Genomic DNA, 15,213 nt, shown 5'->3' on the forward strand with positions numbered 1-15,213 from the left:
ACTGTAATTTAATTTGTTTGATATGTATTTACAAGATCAGTATGTTTACAGGCAGATGGGTTGCCGGCTGTTAGTATACAGACAGCGGCATCCGATCTGTTGGAAGCGAGGCAGCTTGCGACGCTTCGGGCCCAGTGGCTCGATTTGTTTGCCACGTTATATTCCTACTCGGTTGGTGGCGTGGACTCAAAAATCGAGTTGGAATAACCTACGGTGGTCAGGACTCCGTTCAGCTGTATTTTACTGGCTGTGGGGATTCTTACGGCTTCAGTCTCCTGAATGCCAGGATCCCGACAGCTGGTATTTTACCTGCATCACATCTTTACACGTAGTAAGATTTTACATTATACATAAAGACTATATTCTTTTTTTTTTTCCTTCTAAGCGCCACCTTATTTTTACAATCAAATTATGTCTGCTCACAATTTCTGTAAGGTTGAAGGCTAAGGCTGTTTTGTAATGTACAGCCTTTAGGAAAAGAGACAGCAATTACCAATGATAATGAAAGTTTGGTGTGTGTTTTTTTTTCCTCACCTGAAGCAAAATCCACCAACAAGCAGCCCACAGATGTGCGATAACACATGGGATAGATCACCCCGTATACCATGTGTTATCGCCCAAAAAATGGGAGGCTTAATTGTAAAACCCGACAATGACCATCGGTCAAAAATCGCAATATCACCCAGTTTGTTTTTTCGGAAGAAAAATTATCGGGGCTAACTGGATACCGTCCTTAGAGAGATAGGTATGGATTACTATACTTTTAAGATTTTTCTTTTTCATTCAGAAATCAAATGTATTATCTGGTGCAGTACAACAAAATGAGAGGTTATTGAAAATGCCACGTAATAAAGAAATACCTGGTATATGGAAACGATTAGCTGCGCAATTACTCAGTCGCTGACAGACTTTATTCTTGTCTTGTACAAGTACATCTTTAAGCGTGCTCTCTCTATACCCTCGTGTGTTCAGACTTTCAATCAGTTCCTCTAGTTGTTCTTCGGAGTTATAAAAGCACCAGCGGTTTGGCTTATTGACTGGTTTAGAAGGTTTATGGTCGTCTTTAACCTCATGGATAGAGGATTCATGGCCATTCACTGCAGCATTACTCTCAGATTCTCTTTGAGAAGCAGGTTGAGGTTGCAGCATATCCTCAGTGATATTAGTATAATCCTCCTCTACAAACAGGCCTGGAACAGAAAAGAAGGTCCAGAATCGCCTGTACCAGCGATCCCGGCCTAGAGGGTAGATGTTCGTGCAGGCTGTGACTTGTTGCAGCTTTTCCAACAATTCCTGTTCTCTTTTCTCCTGTTTCTGCCTCCACTCTTCATCATCCACTGTTAGGGCCAAGTTTTTTCCGAGGCAGTCTCTATTCTTTAATTTACAGATGTTTGGACCATTCATGCCTAAGCAAACAAGAGAAGAAAAAAAATTATGCCGCAATTTGTAGTTCCAGGAACTAAAACAAAACTAAAAAAGTGTTTTTTGTCGGAAATCAGCACTTATGTTGTTACAGTGTCCATGATAATAGATGCTACTCACTATAAAGATATCTAAAATAACCATAAAAAAATACCTCACCTTTCCCCATCCTGCTATTGTGGTCATTTAGGGATGTCTGTGAGTGATCAGTCAGGATGATAAGTTTAAGAGCCGGGAATCCTAACTCACATTGTAAAACCAAAAACTTATATGTAACCTCTCTTTTCTGACGTGTCCTACAAAACTCTGTTTAGTCTTAATCAAGTACAACTATATCTATAATGTAAGGAGTCTACGGTCAAGCTTAAGCTGGGTACACACTAGACGACATAGTAGACAATGTGCCTGATTCAGACACATCGGTCATATCGTCTAGTGTGTATGCACTATGATGCAGACTATGCACGCTCACACAGGGCATCTGCGGCATTGCCCGTCGGACATGAATGCAGGTCAATCCAGTGATGTAGTCAGCTGCGCAGAAGAGAAAAGTGTATGCGTAGTCCCCACTCAGAGCTCCCAGTCACAGTAAAGGTCCACACAGAGCAAAATGGAGGCATGTGTACATCTCCTAACCCTCATAGCTCTCATCAAAGGCGTCCATACTCCGGCTGTACACAGCTACCTGTGAACCTGCCATGGCCGCCTTCCGGCAGGTCTGACGTTGGAAGGAATGAGGTGGTGAGGCGCGTCCATGCAGACTCACTGCCACAAAACAATGCTACACACACACACACACACACACACACACACACACACACACACACACACAGCCATGATCTTTTGTACTACAAATGAAAAAGATGTTACAAGCCTGCCCAGAGACCATCTATACCCTGCTGCCTAGTGGAATCTCCTTGAAAGCATGTGGAATCTGCAGAACCGGAATCCTCAACTCCTTCACCTTCCTGCCAAGAAGAAACATTTGAACTTGATTCTACCAAGGACTGGATTACAGCGGTACTCCAGAGCTTACCAAGCCTAGGTGTGGATATGTACTCTAAAATTCACTAATGGTTGAGTATTTTCAAAGAACCAAGAAATAAAAATAAGGTACATGATTCAGTAGCTTGTAGAATCATCTTCAGCAATAACTTTGAACAATCATTTTTTTCATGACTATCAGTCACATCATATGTGAGAAATATTGTTAGACTCCCAACATTGAGAAGATCAATGAATATTTGTTTACGTCCACCTTTCATGAGATTCTGCCACAGCGTACCTTAACATGTTGAGGTCTAAATCTTAACGTGGTCATTCCAAAACATGGGATTGTTTTCTTTTCCAACCAATCTCTTTTCAATTTTGTTTGTAGTGTTTAGGAATTTTGCCATGCTCCTTGTTCTAAGTGGCCTAACATTTATCAAGGTCCTATCGTTGTAAATCCCAAATAGTAACTACTTAACAATTGCTCGACAGCTGTGCATCAAGACGAAACAATTCCACTCGAGCCTCAGCTATTCACTCGGATGCAACTTTGCAAGCCAAAGTCATAAACTGTGAAATTTGCTTCTGGCTATCTTTCCATAACCGATATACTGTACTTTTTTTCTATACTGATGGCACAGTCCCTTACCATGTTGACAGAAGCATGTAGGAAGTCTGTTATAGTTTGGGATCTTGTTTGCTTTCTTTTGTGAATTCTCAAGCATCATACAGTCTGATTTTTGGGTGAAACTTGTTCTAGGTCACCCACTCTTGCAAAGGCTGAAAACGGTGGTCTCGCTCTCAATGTTGAATGAGCAGCTTGAGATTGTTTGGTAGCTCTTTGTCCCCAGACTGATATTAGCAGCAACTGCATTTCTAAGATCTTTGTATTTTCTTAACTCCACTCAGAATTGGGGGCCTTATCGTGTAAAAGTCCCTACTTGGTCTTTTACGGGGACAGAGCGGAGCTTAAGTCTAGGCAGCAGGTCCTGCCGAAGGTCGTCTTTGCGTTCCGTCAGGTTCTAGCACTTCTGCTCCTCCCGGAGGCATTGGATGCTGTGCAAGCCTTGAAGATCTATATCAAGCGTACAGCTCGGATCAGAAAGACGGATTCCTTGTTTGTGCTCAATGATGCGCAGAAAAAGGGTTGCCCTGCTTCTAAGCAGTCCATTGCTCGTTGGCTTAGGCTTACTATCCAACAGGCCTATGTGTTGGCAGCTTTACCTGTTCCACAGTCTCTGAAGGCCCACTCTACGAGATCAGTGGGGTCTTCCTGGGCACCTGCCCGTGGAGTCTTGACCTTGCAACTATGGCGAGCTGCTACCTGGTCGGGAAGACCACCTTTGTGAAGTTCTACAGGCTTGATACACTGGCCAAAGAGGATATACCCAGTTTGGTCAGGCCGTGCTGCAGACGTCTCCGCACATTCCCACCCGTTCTGGAAGCTTTGGGACGTCCCCCTGGTACTAATTCTCCAATATCCCTTATGGATACTAGAGAAAATAGGATTTTAATTACCTACTGGTAAATCCTTTTCTCGTAGTCCATAAGGGATATTGGGCGCCCGCCTCAGTGCATTGACTTTTCGGCTGGTTTTCCCTTATAACGTTCGCTGTTCAGCTGCTGCTGTATTGTTACCAGCCGTTGCTGGTCTTTTTATGTTGTTTTGCTGGTGTGTGAATCTCACCACTCATTATGTTCCTTCTCTCAAGTATGTCCATTCTTCAGCTTTAGCATCCTTGGGATGAATAGAATCGGAGGAAACAGGTAGACCAGCTGATAAGGCCAAGGCGACGTCAATGCATCTACTGCCCTCTCCTGGGGGTCCCTGGTTCGTGAGCAATACCAGCGAAGCTTAAGAAACCATCATGTCTATTTGTGGGCAACCCCACTCTCCCAGGTGGAGATTGTGACGACTCAGGAAGTCTGCTTCCCAGTTGTCCACTCCCGGAATGAAGATAGCGGACATTGCTCTTACATTTCCTTCTGCCCAGAGGAGTATCTTTGACACTTCTCGCATGCAGGCTATGCTTTTTGTTCCACCTTGTCTATTTATGTACGCCACTGCCGTGGCGTTGTCAGACTGAACTTGGATTGCGTGATCCCCGAGTAGTGGAGAGGCCTGAAGCAGAGCATTGTAGATCGCTCAAAGCTCCAGAATGTTGACTGAAGTAGGGCTTCGTGGGATGACCACCTGCCCTGGAACTGAGCACCCATCCTCTCAGACTTGCATCTGTCGTGAGGATCCAATCCTGAATCCCAAAACATCGGCCTTTCAGTAGGTTGGAGGTCTACAGCCACCACAGGAGGGAAATCCTGGCATGAGGTGACAGCCGTATTATCCAGTGCATCTGAAGAGGTGAGCCGGACTACTTGCTCAGGAGATCCAATTGAAATGTTCTGGCATGGAACCTTCCATACTTGATCACCTCATATGAGGCTGCCATCTTCCCCAACAATCTTATGCAAAGATGGATGGATATTCAAGTAGGCCGGAGAACCATTTGGACCATCTCCCGGAGGGTTCTCGCTTTGTCCTCTGGGAGGAACACTTTCTGGGCCACAGTATCCAGCAACATTCCCAGGAACAGGAGCCGCTGAGTTGGCTCCAGGTGGGACTTCTGTAAATTGAGGATCCCACCGATGGTGTGACAGAAGTTGGATAGTGTGGTCTATATGGAGCAAAACCTTAGGTAAGCCTGGTGAGGTGGCCAAATCGGGATATGGAGATAGCTGTCCGTTATATCCAGTGAGACCATGAACTCCCGTTCTTAAAGGCCCTCAATCGCTGTTCACAAGGATTCCATATTGAACTTGAAAACCTTTAAGTAAGGGTTCAAGGATTTAAGATTCAAAATGGGCCTTGCTGAACCGTCCCGGTACCACGCACAGGTTGGAGTAGTAACCCTTTTTCTGTTGTTGCAGTGGCACTGGAACAATTACTTGGGACTGGACCAATTTTTGGATGGCCTGTTGCAGCGTAACACGCGTATCCTCCAAAGCTGGTAAGCTTGATTTGATAAATCGTTGGGGAGGAGCGCTGTCGTACTCCAGCTTGTAGCCCTGATAAATGAGGTCCTTTACCCAGGAATCCTGGCAGGAACTTTCACAGATGCGGCTGAAGTGACGCAGCCGAGTGCCCACCTCGAGATCCCCTCGGGGTGGGTGGGCACGGTCATGCTGAGGCCTTAGTGGAAGCTGAGCTGATGCTCTCCTGATAACCTGCGATTGCTGGTTTTCTTGTCTTACCTCTGGTGACTCTAACCGTATTGGAGGCCCCTCTGGCCCTAGATCTAAATCTGTTAGACCGAAAGGACCTGGTAGACGGCCCCGGGTAGGAACGTCTAGCCGGCAGGGCCCCAGAGGGGAGAAATGTGGATTTCCCGGCAGTAATGTTTTAAATCCACGTATCCAATTCCACCTCGAAGAGCCAATCCCCTGAAAAAGGAAGAGACTCTACACTGTGCTTGGACTCTGTGTCCGCTATCCACTGATGCAACCACAAAGCTCTGCGCGCCGACACTGCCATAGCAGTGGTCCTAGCATTAGTATTGCCCATCTCCTTGAGTCGCACAGGATGCGTACAGTGTCCTGAATGTGTTTTAGGAGAGGCACCATAGTGACCAGGGACATATTCCCTGAGATGCCCTCTTGAATTTGAGTAGCCCACCTATGAATGGCATGAGTCATCCAGCAACCTGCTATGACCAGTCTTTGTGATATACCTGTTGCTGTGTAGATAGACTTCACTGTAGTCTCTATTTTTCTATCCTTTATGGTAAAGGAGCCCGAAGCTGGCAATACCGCTTTTTAGATAGGCAAGAGACTGATATGTCTACAGCCGGGGGTTCTTCCCAGAGTTTCCTGCTTTCAGAAGCAAATGGGAAAGTGTGCAAAAAAAAGTCTTGACACTTGGTATTTCTTATCTGGATTTTTCCAGGCTAAGTTAAAACAGGTCATCTAACTCTGCAGAATCATGGAAAGTGACACTGAGTTCGCTCTGTGTTAAGAAAAACGACTGCTGTGCTACAGCGTCCGCTAGAGCAGGGGTGGGGAACTTTTTTTCTACCGAGGGCCATTTGGATATTTATAAAATCCTTCGGGGGCCGTACAAAAATTCTCAACTTAAAAAATTACCCTGCCCCCCAGTAGGTCTGCCCCTTAGAGGTAGTGTGTGTGTGCGCGCCGGAGGCGCGCACGCGCCAAAAAAATGGGTGTGGCCAGTTAAAATGGGACGTGATACACATATGCCCCCAATAGTGTGATGCCAGATCCACAATTGCCCCCACAGTGCCAGGTATACAAATGCCCCCACAGTGCCAGGTATACAGATGTCCCCACAGTGCCAGGTATACAGATGCCCCCACAGTGCCAGGTATACAAATGCCCCCCACAGTGCCAGGTATACAAATGCCCCTCACAGTGCCAGGTATACAAATGCCCCTCACAGTGCCAGGTATACAAATGCCCCTCACAGTGCCAGGTATACAAATGCCCCTCACAGTGCCAGGTATACAAATGCCCCTCACAGTGCCAGGTATACAAATGACCCTCACAGTGCCAGGTATACAGATGCCCCCCACAGTGCCAGGTATACAGATGTCCCCACAGTGCCAGGTATACAGATGTCCCCACAGTGCCAGGTATACAGATGTCCCCACAGTGCCAGGTATACAGATGTCCCCACAGTGCCAGGTATACAGATGTCCCCACAGTGCCAGGTATACAGATGCCCCCACAGTGCCAGGTATACAAATGCCCCCCACAGTGCCAGGTATACAGATGCCCCACAGTGCCAGGTATACAGATGCCCCCACAGTGCCAGGTATACAGATGCCCCCACAGTGCCAGGTATACAGATGCCCCCACAGTGCCAGGTATACAGATGCCCCCACAGTGCCAGGTATACAGATGCCCCCACAGTGCCAGGTATACAGATGCCCCCACAGTGCCAGGTATACAGATGCCCCCACAGTGCCAGGTATACAGATGCCCCCACAGTGCCAGGTATACAGATGCCCCCACAGTGCCAGGTATACAGATGCCCCCACAGTGCCAGGTATACAGATGCCCCCACAGTGCCAGGTATACAGATGCCCCCACAGTGCCAGGTATACAGATGCCCCCACAGTGCCAGGTATACAGATGCCCCCACAGTGCCAGGTATACAGATGCCCCCACAGTGCCAGGTATACAGATGCCCCCACAGTGCCAGGTATACAGATGCCCCCACAGTGCCAGGTATACAGATGCCCCCACAGTGCCAGGTATACAGATGCCCCCACAGTGCCAGGTATACAGATGCCCCCACAGTGCCAGGTATACAGATGCCCCCACAGTGCCAGGTATACAGATGCCCCCACAGTGCCAGGTATACAGATGCCCCCACAGTGCCAGGTATACAGATGCCCTCCCCTCTCCCCTCCGTGCTGCTTACCGTCCGTGGGACACGGAGGAGAGCGCGGCTGTCGGGTGTGAGCGGCGGCGTGTAGTACTTCAAACCAGCCGCCGGTTCGAGAGCCAATCAGAGCTCGCGGACCGGCAGCCGCGGCTACTGATTGGCTGCCGGTCCGCGAGCTCTGATTGGCTCACGGACCGGCGGCTAGTTTGCAGTACTACACGCCTCCGCTCCCACACGACAGCCGCGCTCTCCTCCCTGTCTCCCTGTTCTGACAGCTGAGACACGCTGCCGCCGGACTGAGCGGCAGCGTGTCTCACTGACACAAGCTGGTGGGCCGGACCAAACCGGAGGTTCCCCACCCCTGCTCTAGAGGGAGTTTTAACATCCCGTATAGCAAGAATAAGGGGTTTAATACCCTGTGTAGAAGGGTAATCCCCAGGAACAGGATCCACTTCCCACGGTGCAAATAATCTGTTGCCCAAACGGCATACCGAAAATAATAATGTTTTAAAAGAAACTGAAGAAAACTCTCTGGAGCTCCAGTGTGTGCATCCTCTCCTGAGGGCACTTTTTTCTAAACTGCCTATGGGAGGGAGCATAGAGGGGAGGAGCCAGCACACCCAGTTAAAGAATTTTAAAGTGCACCTGTTCCTTTGGACCCCGTCTATACCCCATCGTACTAATTCCGCAATACCCCTTATGGATGCTAGAGAAAAAATCTCTACTGTATTAAAACAGACTTCATTTGGGTAAAGAAAAAATAAGAATTTACTCAACGGTAATTCTATTTCTCGTAGTCCGTAGGGGATGCTGGGGACTCCGTAAGGACCATGGGGAATAGACGGGCTCCGCAGGAGACTGGGCACTCTATAGAAAGATTTAGGACTATCTGGTGTGCACTGGCTCCTCCCCCTATGACCCTCCTCCAAGCATCAGTTAGGAACTGTGCCCGGAAGAGCTGAGACAATAAGGAAGGATTTTTGAATCCCAGGTAAGACTCATACCAGCCACACCAATCACACCATATAACACGTGATAGGAACCCCGGTTAACAGTATGATAACAAATGGAGCCTCTGAAGAGATGGCTCACAACAAAACCCGATTTTTGTAACAATAACTATGTACAGGTATTGCAGACAATCCGCACTTGGGATGGGCGCCCAGCATCCACTACGGACTACGAGAAATAGAATTACCGGTGAGTAAATTCTTATTTTCTCTGACGTCCTAGTGGATGCTGGGGACTCCATAAGGACCATGGGGATTATACCAAAGCTCCCAAACGGGCGGGAGAGTGCGGATGACTCTGCAGCACCGAATGAGAGAATTCCAGGTCCTCCTCAGCCAGGGTATCAAATTTGTAGAATTTTGCAAACGTGTTTGCCCCCGACCAAGTAGCTGCTCGGCAAAGTTGTAAAGCCGAGACCCCTCGGGCAGCCGCCCAAGATGAGCCCACCTTCCGTGTGGAATGGGCTTTTACAGATTTAGGCTGCGGTAAGCCTACCGCAGAATGCGCCAGCTGAATAGTGCTACAAATCCAGCGCGCAATAGACTGCTTAGAAGCAGGAGCACCCAGCTTGGTGGGTGCATACAGGATAAACAGCGAGTCAGTCTTTCTGACTCCAGCCGTCCTGGAAATATAAATTTTTAGGGCCCTGACTACGTCCAGCAACTTGGAATCCTCCAAGTCCCCAGTAGCCGCAGGCACCACAATAGGTTGGTTCAAGTGAAAAGCTGAGACCACCTTTGGGAGAAACTGAGGACGAGTCCTCAATTCTGCCCTATCCATATGGAAAATCAGATAAGGGCTTTTACAAGACAAAGCCGCCAATTCTGAAACCCTCCTGGCCGACGCCAGGGCCAACAGCATGACCACTTTCCACGTGAGATATTTTAAATCCACAGTCTTAAATGGTTCGAACCAATGTGATTTCAGGAATGCCAAAACCACATTGAGATCCCAAGGTGCCACTGGGGGCACAAAAGGAGGCTGAATATGCAGTACTCCTTTGACAAAAGTCTGAACTTCGGGCAGTGAAGCCAGTTCTTTTTGGAAGAAAATCGACAGAGCCGAAATCTGGACCTTTATGGACCCCAATTTGAGGCCCAACGTCACCCCTGCTTGCAGGAAGTGCAGGAATCGACCCAGTTGAAATTCCTCCGTCGGGGCCTTCATGGCCTCACACCAAGCAACATATTTTCGCCAAATGCGGTGATAATGTCTTGCGGTGACATCCTTCCTGGCTTTGATCAGGGTAGGGATGACTTCCTCCGGAATACCCTTTTCCTTCAGGATCCGGTGTTCAACCGCCATGCCGTCAAACGCAGCCGCGGTAAGTCTTGGAACAGACAGGGTCCCTGCTGCAGCAGGTCTTGTCTGAGCGGCAGAGGCCAAGGGTCCTCTGTAAGCATCTCTTGAAGTTCCGGGTACCAAGCTCTTCTTGGCCAATCCGGAACCACGAGTATGGTTTTCACTCCTCGCCTTCTTATTATTCTCAGTACCTTGGGTATGAGAGGTAGAGGAGGAAACACATAAACCGACTGGTACACCCATGGTGTCACTAGAGCGTCCACCGCTATCGCCTGAGGGTCTCTTGACCTGGCGCAATATCTTGTCAACTTCTTGTTGAGGCGGGACGCCATCATGTCTACCTGTGGTTTTTCCCACCGGTTGACCAGCATTTGGAAGACTTCTGGATGAAGTCCCCATTCTCCCGGGTGGAGGTCGTGCCTGCTGAGGAAGTCTGCTTCCCAGTTGTCCACTCCCGGAATGAACACTGCCGTCAGTGCTAACACATGATTCTCTGCCCATCTGAGAATCCTTGTGGCTTCTGCCATCGCCATCCTGCTTCTCGTGCCACCCAGTCTGTTTACATGGGCGACCGCCGTGATGTTGTCTGACTGGATCAGTACCGGCTGGTTTTGAAGCAGGGGTCTTGCCTGGCTTAGGGCATTGTAAATGGCCCTTAGCTCCAGGATATTTATGTGAAGAGAAATCTCCTGATCTGACCACAGTCCTTGGAAATTTCTTCCCTTTGTGACTGCCCCCCAGCCCCGAAGGCTGGCATCCGTGGTCACCAGGACCCAGTCCTGTATTCCGAATCTGCGCCCCTCTAGTAGATGAGCCCTCTGCAGCCACCACAGCAGCGACACCCTGGTTCTGGCCGATAGGGTTATCCGCTGTTGCATCTGGAGATGGGACCCGGACCATTTGTCCAACAGTTCCCACTGGAACGTCCTTGCGTGGAACCTTCCGAATGGAATTGCTTCGTACGAAGCTACCATTTTTCCCAGGACTCGTGTGCATTGATGTACCGACACTTTTCCTGGTTTTAGGATGTCTCTGACCAGAGATGACAATTCCTCGGCTTTTTCCAGTGGAAGAAACTTTTTTCTGGGCTGTGTCCAGAATCATTCCCAGGAACAGAAGACGTGTCGTCGGGACCAGCTGTGACTTTGGAATGTTTAGAATCTAGCCGTGCTGTTGTAGCACTTCCTGAGAAAGTGCCAACCCCACTATCAACTGTTCTTTGGACCTCGCCTTTATCAGGAGATCGTCCAAGTACGGGATAATTAAAACTCCCTTCTTGCGAAGGAGTATCATCATTTCGGCCATTACCTTGGTAAAGACCCTCGGTGCCGTGGATAACCCAAACGGCAGCGTCTGGAACTGATAGTGACACTCCTGTACCACAAATCTGAGGTACTCCTGGTGCGGAGGGTAAATGGGGACATGCAGGTACGCATCCATGATGTCCAGGGATACCATGTAATCCCCCTCCTCCAGGCTCGCAATAACCGCCCTGAGCGATTCCATCTTGAACTTGAACCTTTTGATATAAGTGTTCAAGGCTTTTAAATTTAAGATGGGTCTCACCGAACCGTCCGGTTTCGGTACCACAAACATTGTGGAGTAGTAACCCTTTCCTTGCTGAAGGAGGGGTACCTTGACAATCACTTTCTGTGAATACAGTTTTTGAATAGCCACCAACACTGCCTCCCTGGCAGAGGGAGTTGCCGGCAAGGCAGATTTTAGGAAACGGCGGGGGGGAGACGTCTCGAATTCCAGCCTGTACCCCTGAGATACTACTTGAAGGACCCAGGGATCCACTTGTGAGAGAGCCCACTGTGTGCTGAAAAACCTGAGACGTGCCCCCACCATTCCCGATTCCGCCTGAGCAGCCCCAGCGTCATGCTGTGGACTTACCGGACGCAGGGGAGGACTTCTGCTCCTGGGAACTAGCTGTTTGCTGCAGCTTTTTCTCCCTTCCTCTGCCCCTCGGCAGAAAGGATGAGCCTCTAGCCCGCTTATTTTTCTGGGGCCGAAAGGACTGTACCTGATAATACGGTGCTTTCTTTTGCTGTGGGGTAGCCTGTGGCAAAAAAGTCGATTTCCCAGCAGTAGCTGTGGAAACGAGGTCTGAAAGACCTTCCCCAAAAAGTTCCACCCCTTTATAGGGTAAAACTTCCATGTGCCGCTTGGAGTCGGCATCACCTGACCATTGCCTAGTCCATAACCCGCGTCTGGCGGCAATGGACATAGCGCTTATTTTTGATGCCAGCCGGCAAATATCCCTCTGTGCATCACGCATGTATAAGACCGCGTCTTTTATATGGTCAATCGTTAGCAGAATATTGTCCCTATCCATGGTATCAATGTTTTCCGACAGGGAGTCTGACCACGCAGCAGCAGCACTGCACATCCAAGCTGATGCAATAGCGGGTCTCAATATAATGCCAGTGTGTGTGTATATAGCTTTTAGGGTACTTTCCTGCTTTCTATCAGCAGGTTCTTTTAGGGCGGCCGTATCCGGAGACGGTAGTGCCACCTTCTTTGATAAGCGTGTCAGCGCTTTATCTACCCTAGGGGGTGTTTCCCAGCGTGACCTATCCTCTGGCGGGAAAGGGTACGCAGCCATTAACCGTTTAGAAATAATCAATTTCTTATCTGGGGAAGTCCACGCTTCCTCACACACCTCATTTAATTCGTCAGATGCAGGAAAAACTACTGGTAGTTTTATCTCACCAAACATAATACCCTTTTTTGTGGTACCTGGGGTATCATCAGAAATGTGTAATACATTCTTCATAGCCTCAATCATATAACGGGTGGATCTATTGGAGGGTACACTCGTCTCATCATCGTCGACACTGGAGTCGGTATCCGTGTCGACATCTGTATCTGTCATCTGAGGTAGCGGGCGTTTTATATCCCCTGATGACAATTGAGACGCTTGGACAGGCACAAGCTGAGTAGCCGGCTGTCCTATGTCGTCAAACCTTTTATGTAAGGAGCTGACACTGTCACGTAATTCCTTCCATAAATCCATCCACACTGGTGTCGACCCCGCAGGGGGTGACATCACATTCACAGGCATTTGCTCCGCCTCCACATCATTATCCTCATCATACATGTCGACACAGCAGTACCGACACACAGCAGACACACAGGGAATGCTCTTACAGAGGACAGGACCCCACAAAGCCCTTTGGGGAGACAGAGGGAGAGTATGCCAGCACACACCAGGGCGCTATATAACACAGGGATATCACTATACAGAGTGTTTTCCCCTATAGCTGCCTATAATATATATATACTGCGCCTAAATTGTGCCCCCCCTCTCTTTTTTACCCTTTCTGTAGTGCAGGACTGCAGGGGAGAGCCAGGGAGCTTCCTTCCAGCGGAGCTGTGAGGGAAAAAATGGCGCCAGTGTGCTGAGGGAGTTGGCTCCGCCCCTTTTTCTGCGGGCTTTCTCCCGCTATTTTATCGTTTCTGGCAGGGGTTAATATACACCTATATAGCCTCTGGGGCTATATATGGTGTTAGTTTTGCCAGCCAAGGTGTTACTATTGCTGCTCAGGGCGCGCCCCCCCCCCCCCCCCCTAGCGACCTGCACCCATCAGTGACCGCAGTGTGTGGTGTGCATGAGGAGCAATGGCGCACAGCTGCAGTGCTGTGCGCTACCTTGGAGAAGACAGAAGTCTTCAGCCGCCGATTTTCCGGACCTTCTTGCTTCTGGCTCTGTAAGGGGGACGGCGGCGCGGCTCCGGGAACGGACGACGAGGTCGGGTCCTGTGTGCGATCCCTCTGGAGCTAATGGTGTCCAGTAGCCTAAGAAGCCCAAGCTACCACCACTTAGGTAGGTTCGCTTCTTCTCCCCTTAGTCCCTCGCTGCAGTGAGTCTGTTGCCAGCAGGTCTCACTGAAAATAAAAAAACCTAAACTATACTTTCTTCTAGGAGCTCAGGAGAGCCCCTAGTGTGCATCCAGCTCAGCAGGGCACAGAAATCTAACTGGGGCTTGGAGGAGGGTCATAGGGGGAGGAGCCAGTGCACACCAGATAGTCCTAAATCTTTCTATAGAGTGCCCAGTCTCCTGCGGAGCCCGTCTATTCCCCATGGTCCTTACGGAGTCCCCAGCATCCACTAGGACGTCAGAGAAATAAATATTTCCATTGTACATGAAACTGAATTTGATGTGGATGTCTAATCCAGGTTACCTTTTTTAATTTTGCCAGTAGGTGGTGATCCATCTTCATCTTCGGAGGCTATGTACTGGTCACAATGCTCATTGTCCTTATACTCGGAGCTAGTGTCTAAATCATCTTCCTTTCTGTGGAGCCAGCGGAAAGACTAGTGATTGTTAAGAATCACAAAACATACTTAAACACTAATACTAAAACACAATAAAGCCACAAGCTGGTTAACAAGAATAGCAAAGCAGGAAAGGCTAATTTCACTGCCAAAACAGACATTAACAAGAGACACCAATTAGAATCTGGAGCATACTATTATGTTATTGCTCTGAATTCAGTAAATAGATTAGTGGAGGAAGAAGGGGGGGGGGGGGGGGGGGGGGAGCATAAGACTGCGGGGACGCATCAAATCTTCTAAAGAGGAAAGTTGTAAAAGTCACCCATAGCAACAACTTAGATTCTAGCTATCATTTTGTAGACTATAACTTGATAAATGATTGGTAGAAACAGATTTATTGCTATAGGCACCATATACACGTGTCCTCTACAGAGGGTTTGATAACACTAGATTAGGGTCACCTGCAAGAATAGGTTTTCTGTATAATGTGATGTGGAAATAAGAACTGGCAACTGAACAACTTAGTCCTATTACAGGAAATGCAATTACCCTGCACTTTTAGTTGAGCCATTGTTCTCATCTTCTCTCAGTTTATCTTCTTTATCCTTGATCTTAGACTCTTGCTCCTTCAGCTTTTCCTCTTTCCGCTTACGAATCCTACCAACATGTAATGAGTTTCAATCGGGTTAAACTTGTAACCAATATAAAAACGACAATTAAACACAACAAGATCAATATACTGATAAATCATTTCCTCCTTCATTCTATCTGGTGGACATTGCTAAACCATAAAGGGCATTGTGGC

At 48.4% G+C, this 15,213-nt stretch overlaps 1 protein-coding gene across 3 annotated transcripts in view; it reads right to left on the bottom strand.

Annotated features, from left to right (window-relative positions):
• The window catches only part of BAZ1A (bromodomain adjacent to zinc finger domain 1A), a 284,468-nt gene that overhangs the window by 95,212 nt on the left and 174,043 nt on the right, over positions 1 to 15,213 (bottom strand). For all 3 annotated transcript variants that reach the window (XM_063947878.1, XM_063947879.1, XM_063947877.1), the window contains exons 16-18: positions 14,958 to 15,065; positions 14,315 to 14,427; positions 861 to 1,406 (exon numbers count right to left, since the gene is read on the bottom strand). In XM_063947878.1, coding sequence (XP_063803948.1) covers positions 861 to 1,406; positions 14,315 to 14,427; positions 14,958 to 15,065 — 767 coding nt within the window. The remainder of the gene's footprint in view (positions 1 to 860; positions 1,407 to 14,314; positions 14,428 to 14,957; positions 15,066 to 15,213) is intronic.

Source organism: Pseudophryne corroboree, chromosome 12 (genome assembly GCF_028390025.1).
Source record: "Pseudophryne corroboree isolate aPseCor3 chromosome 12, aPseCor3.hap2, whole genome shotgun sequence".
NCBI classification, from domain to species: Eukaryota; Metazoa; Chordata; class Amphibia; order Anura; family Myobatrachidae; genus Pseudophryne; species Pseudophryne corroboree.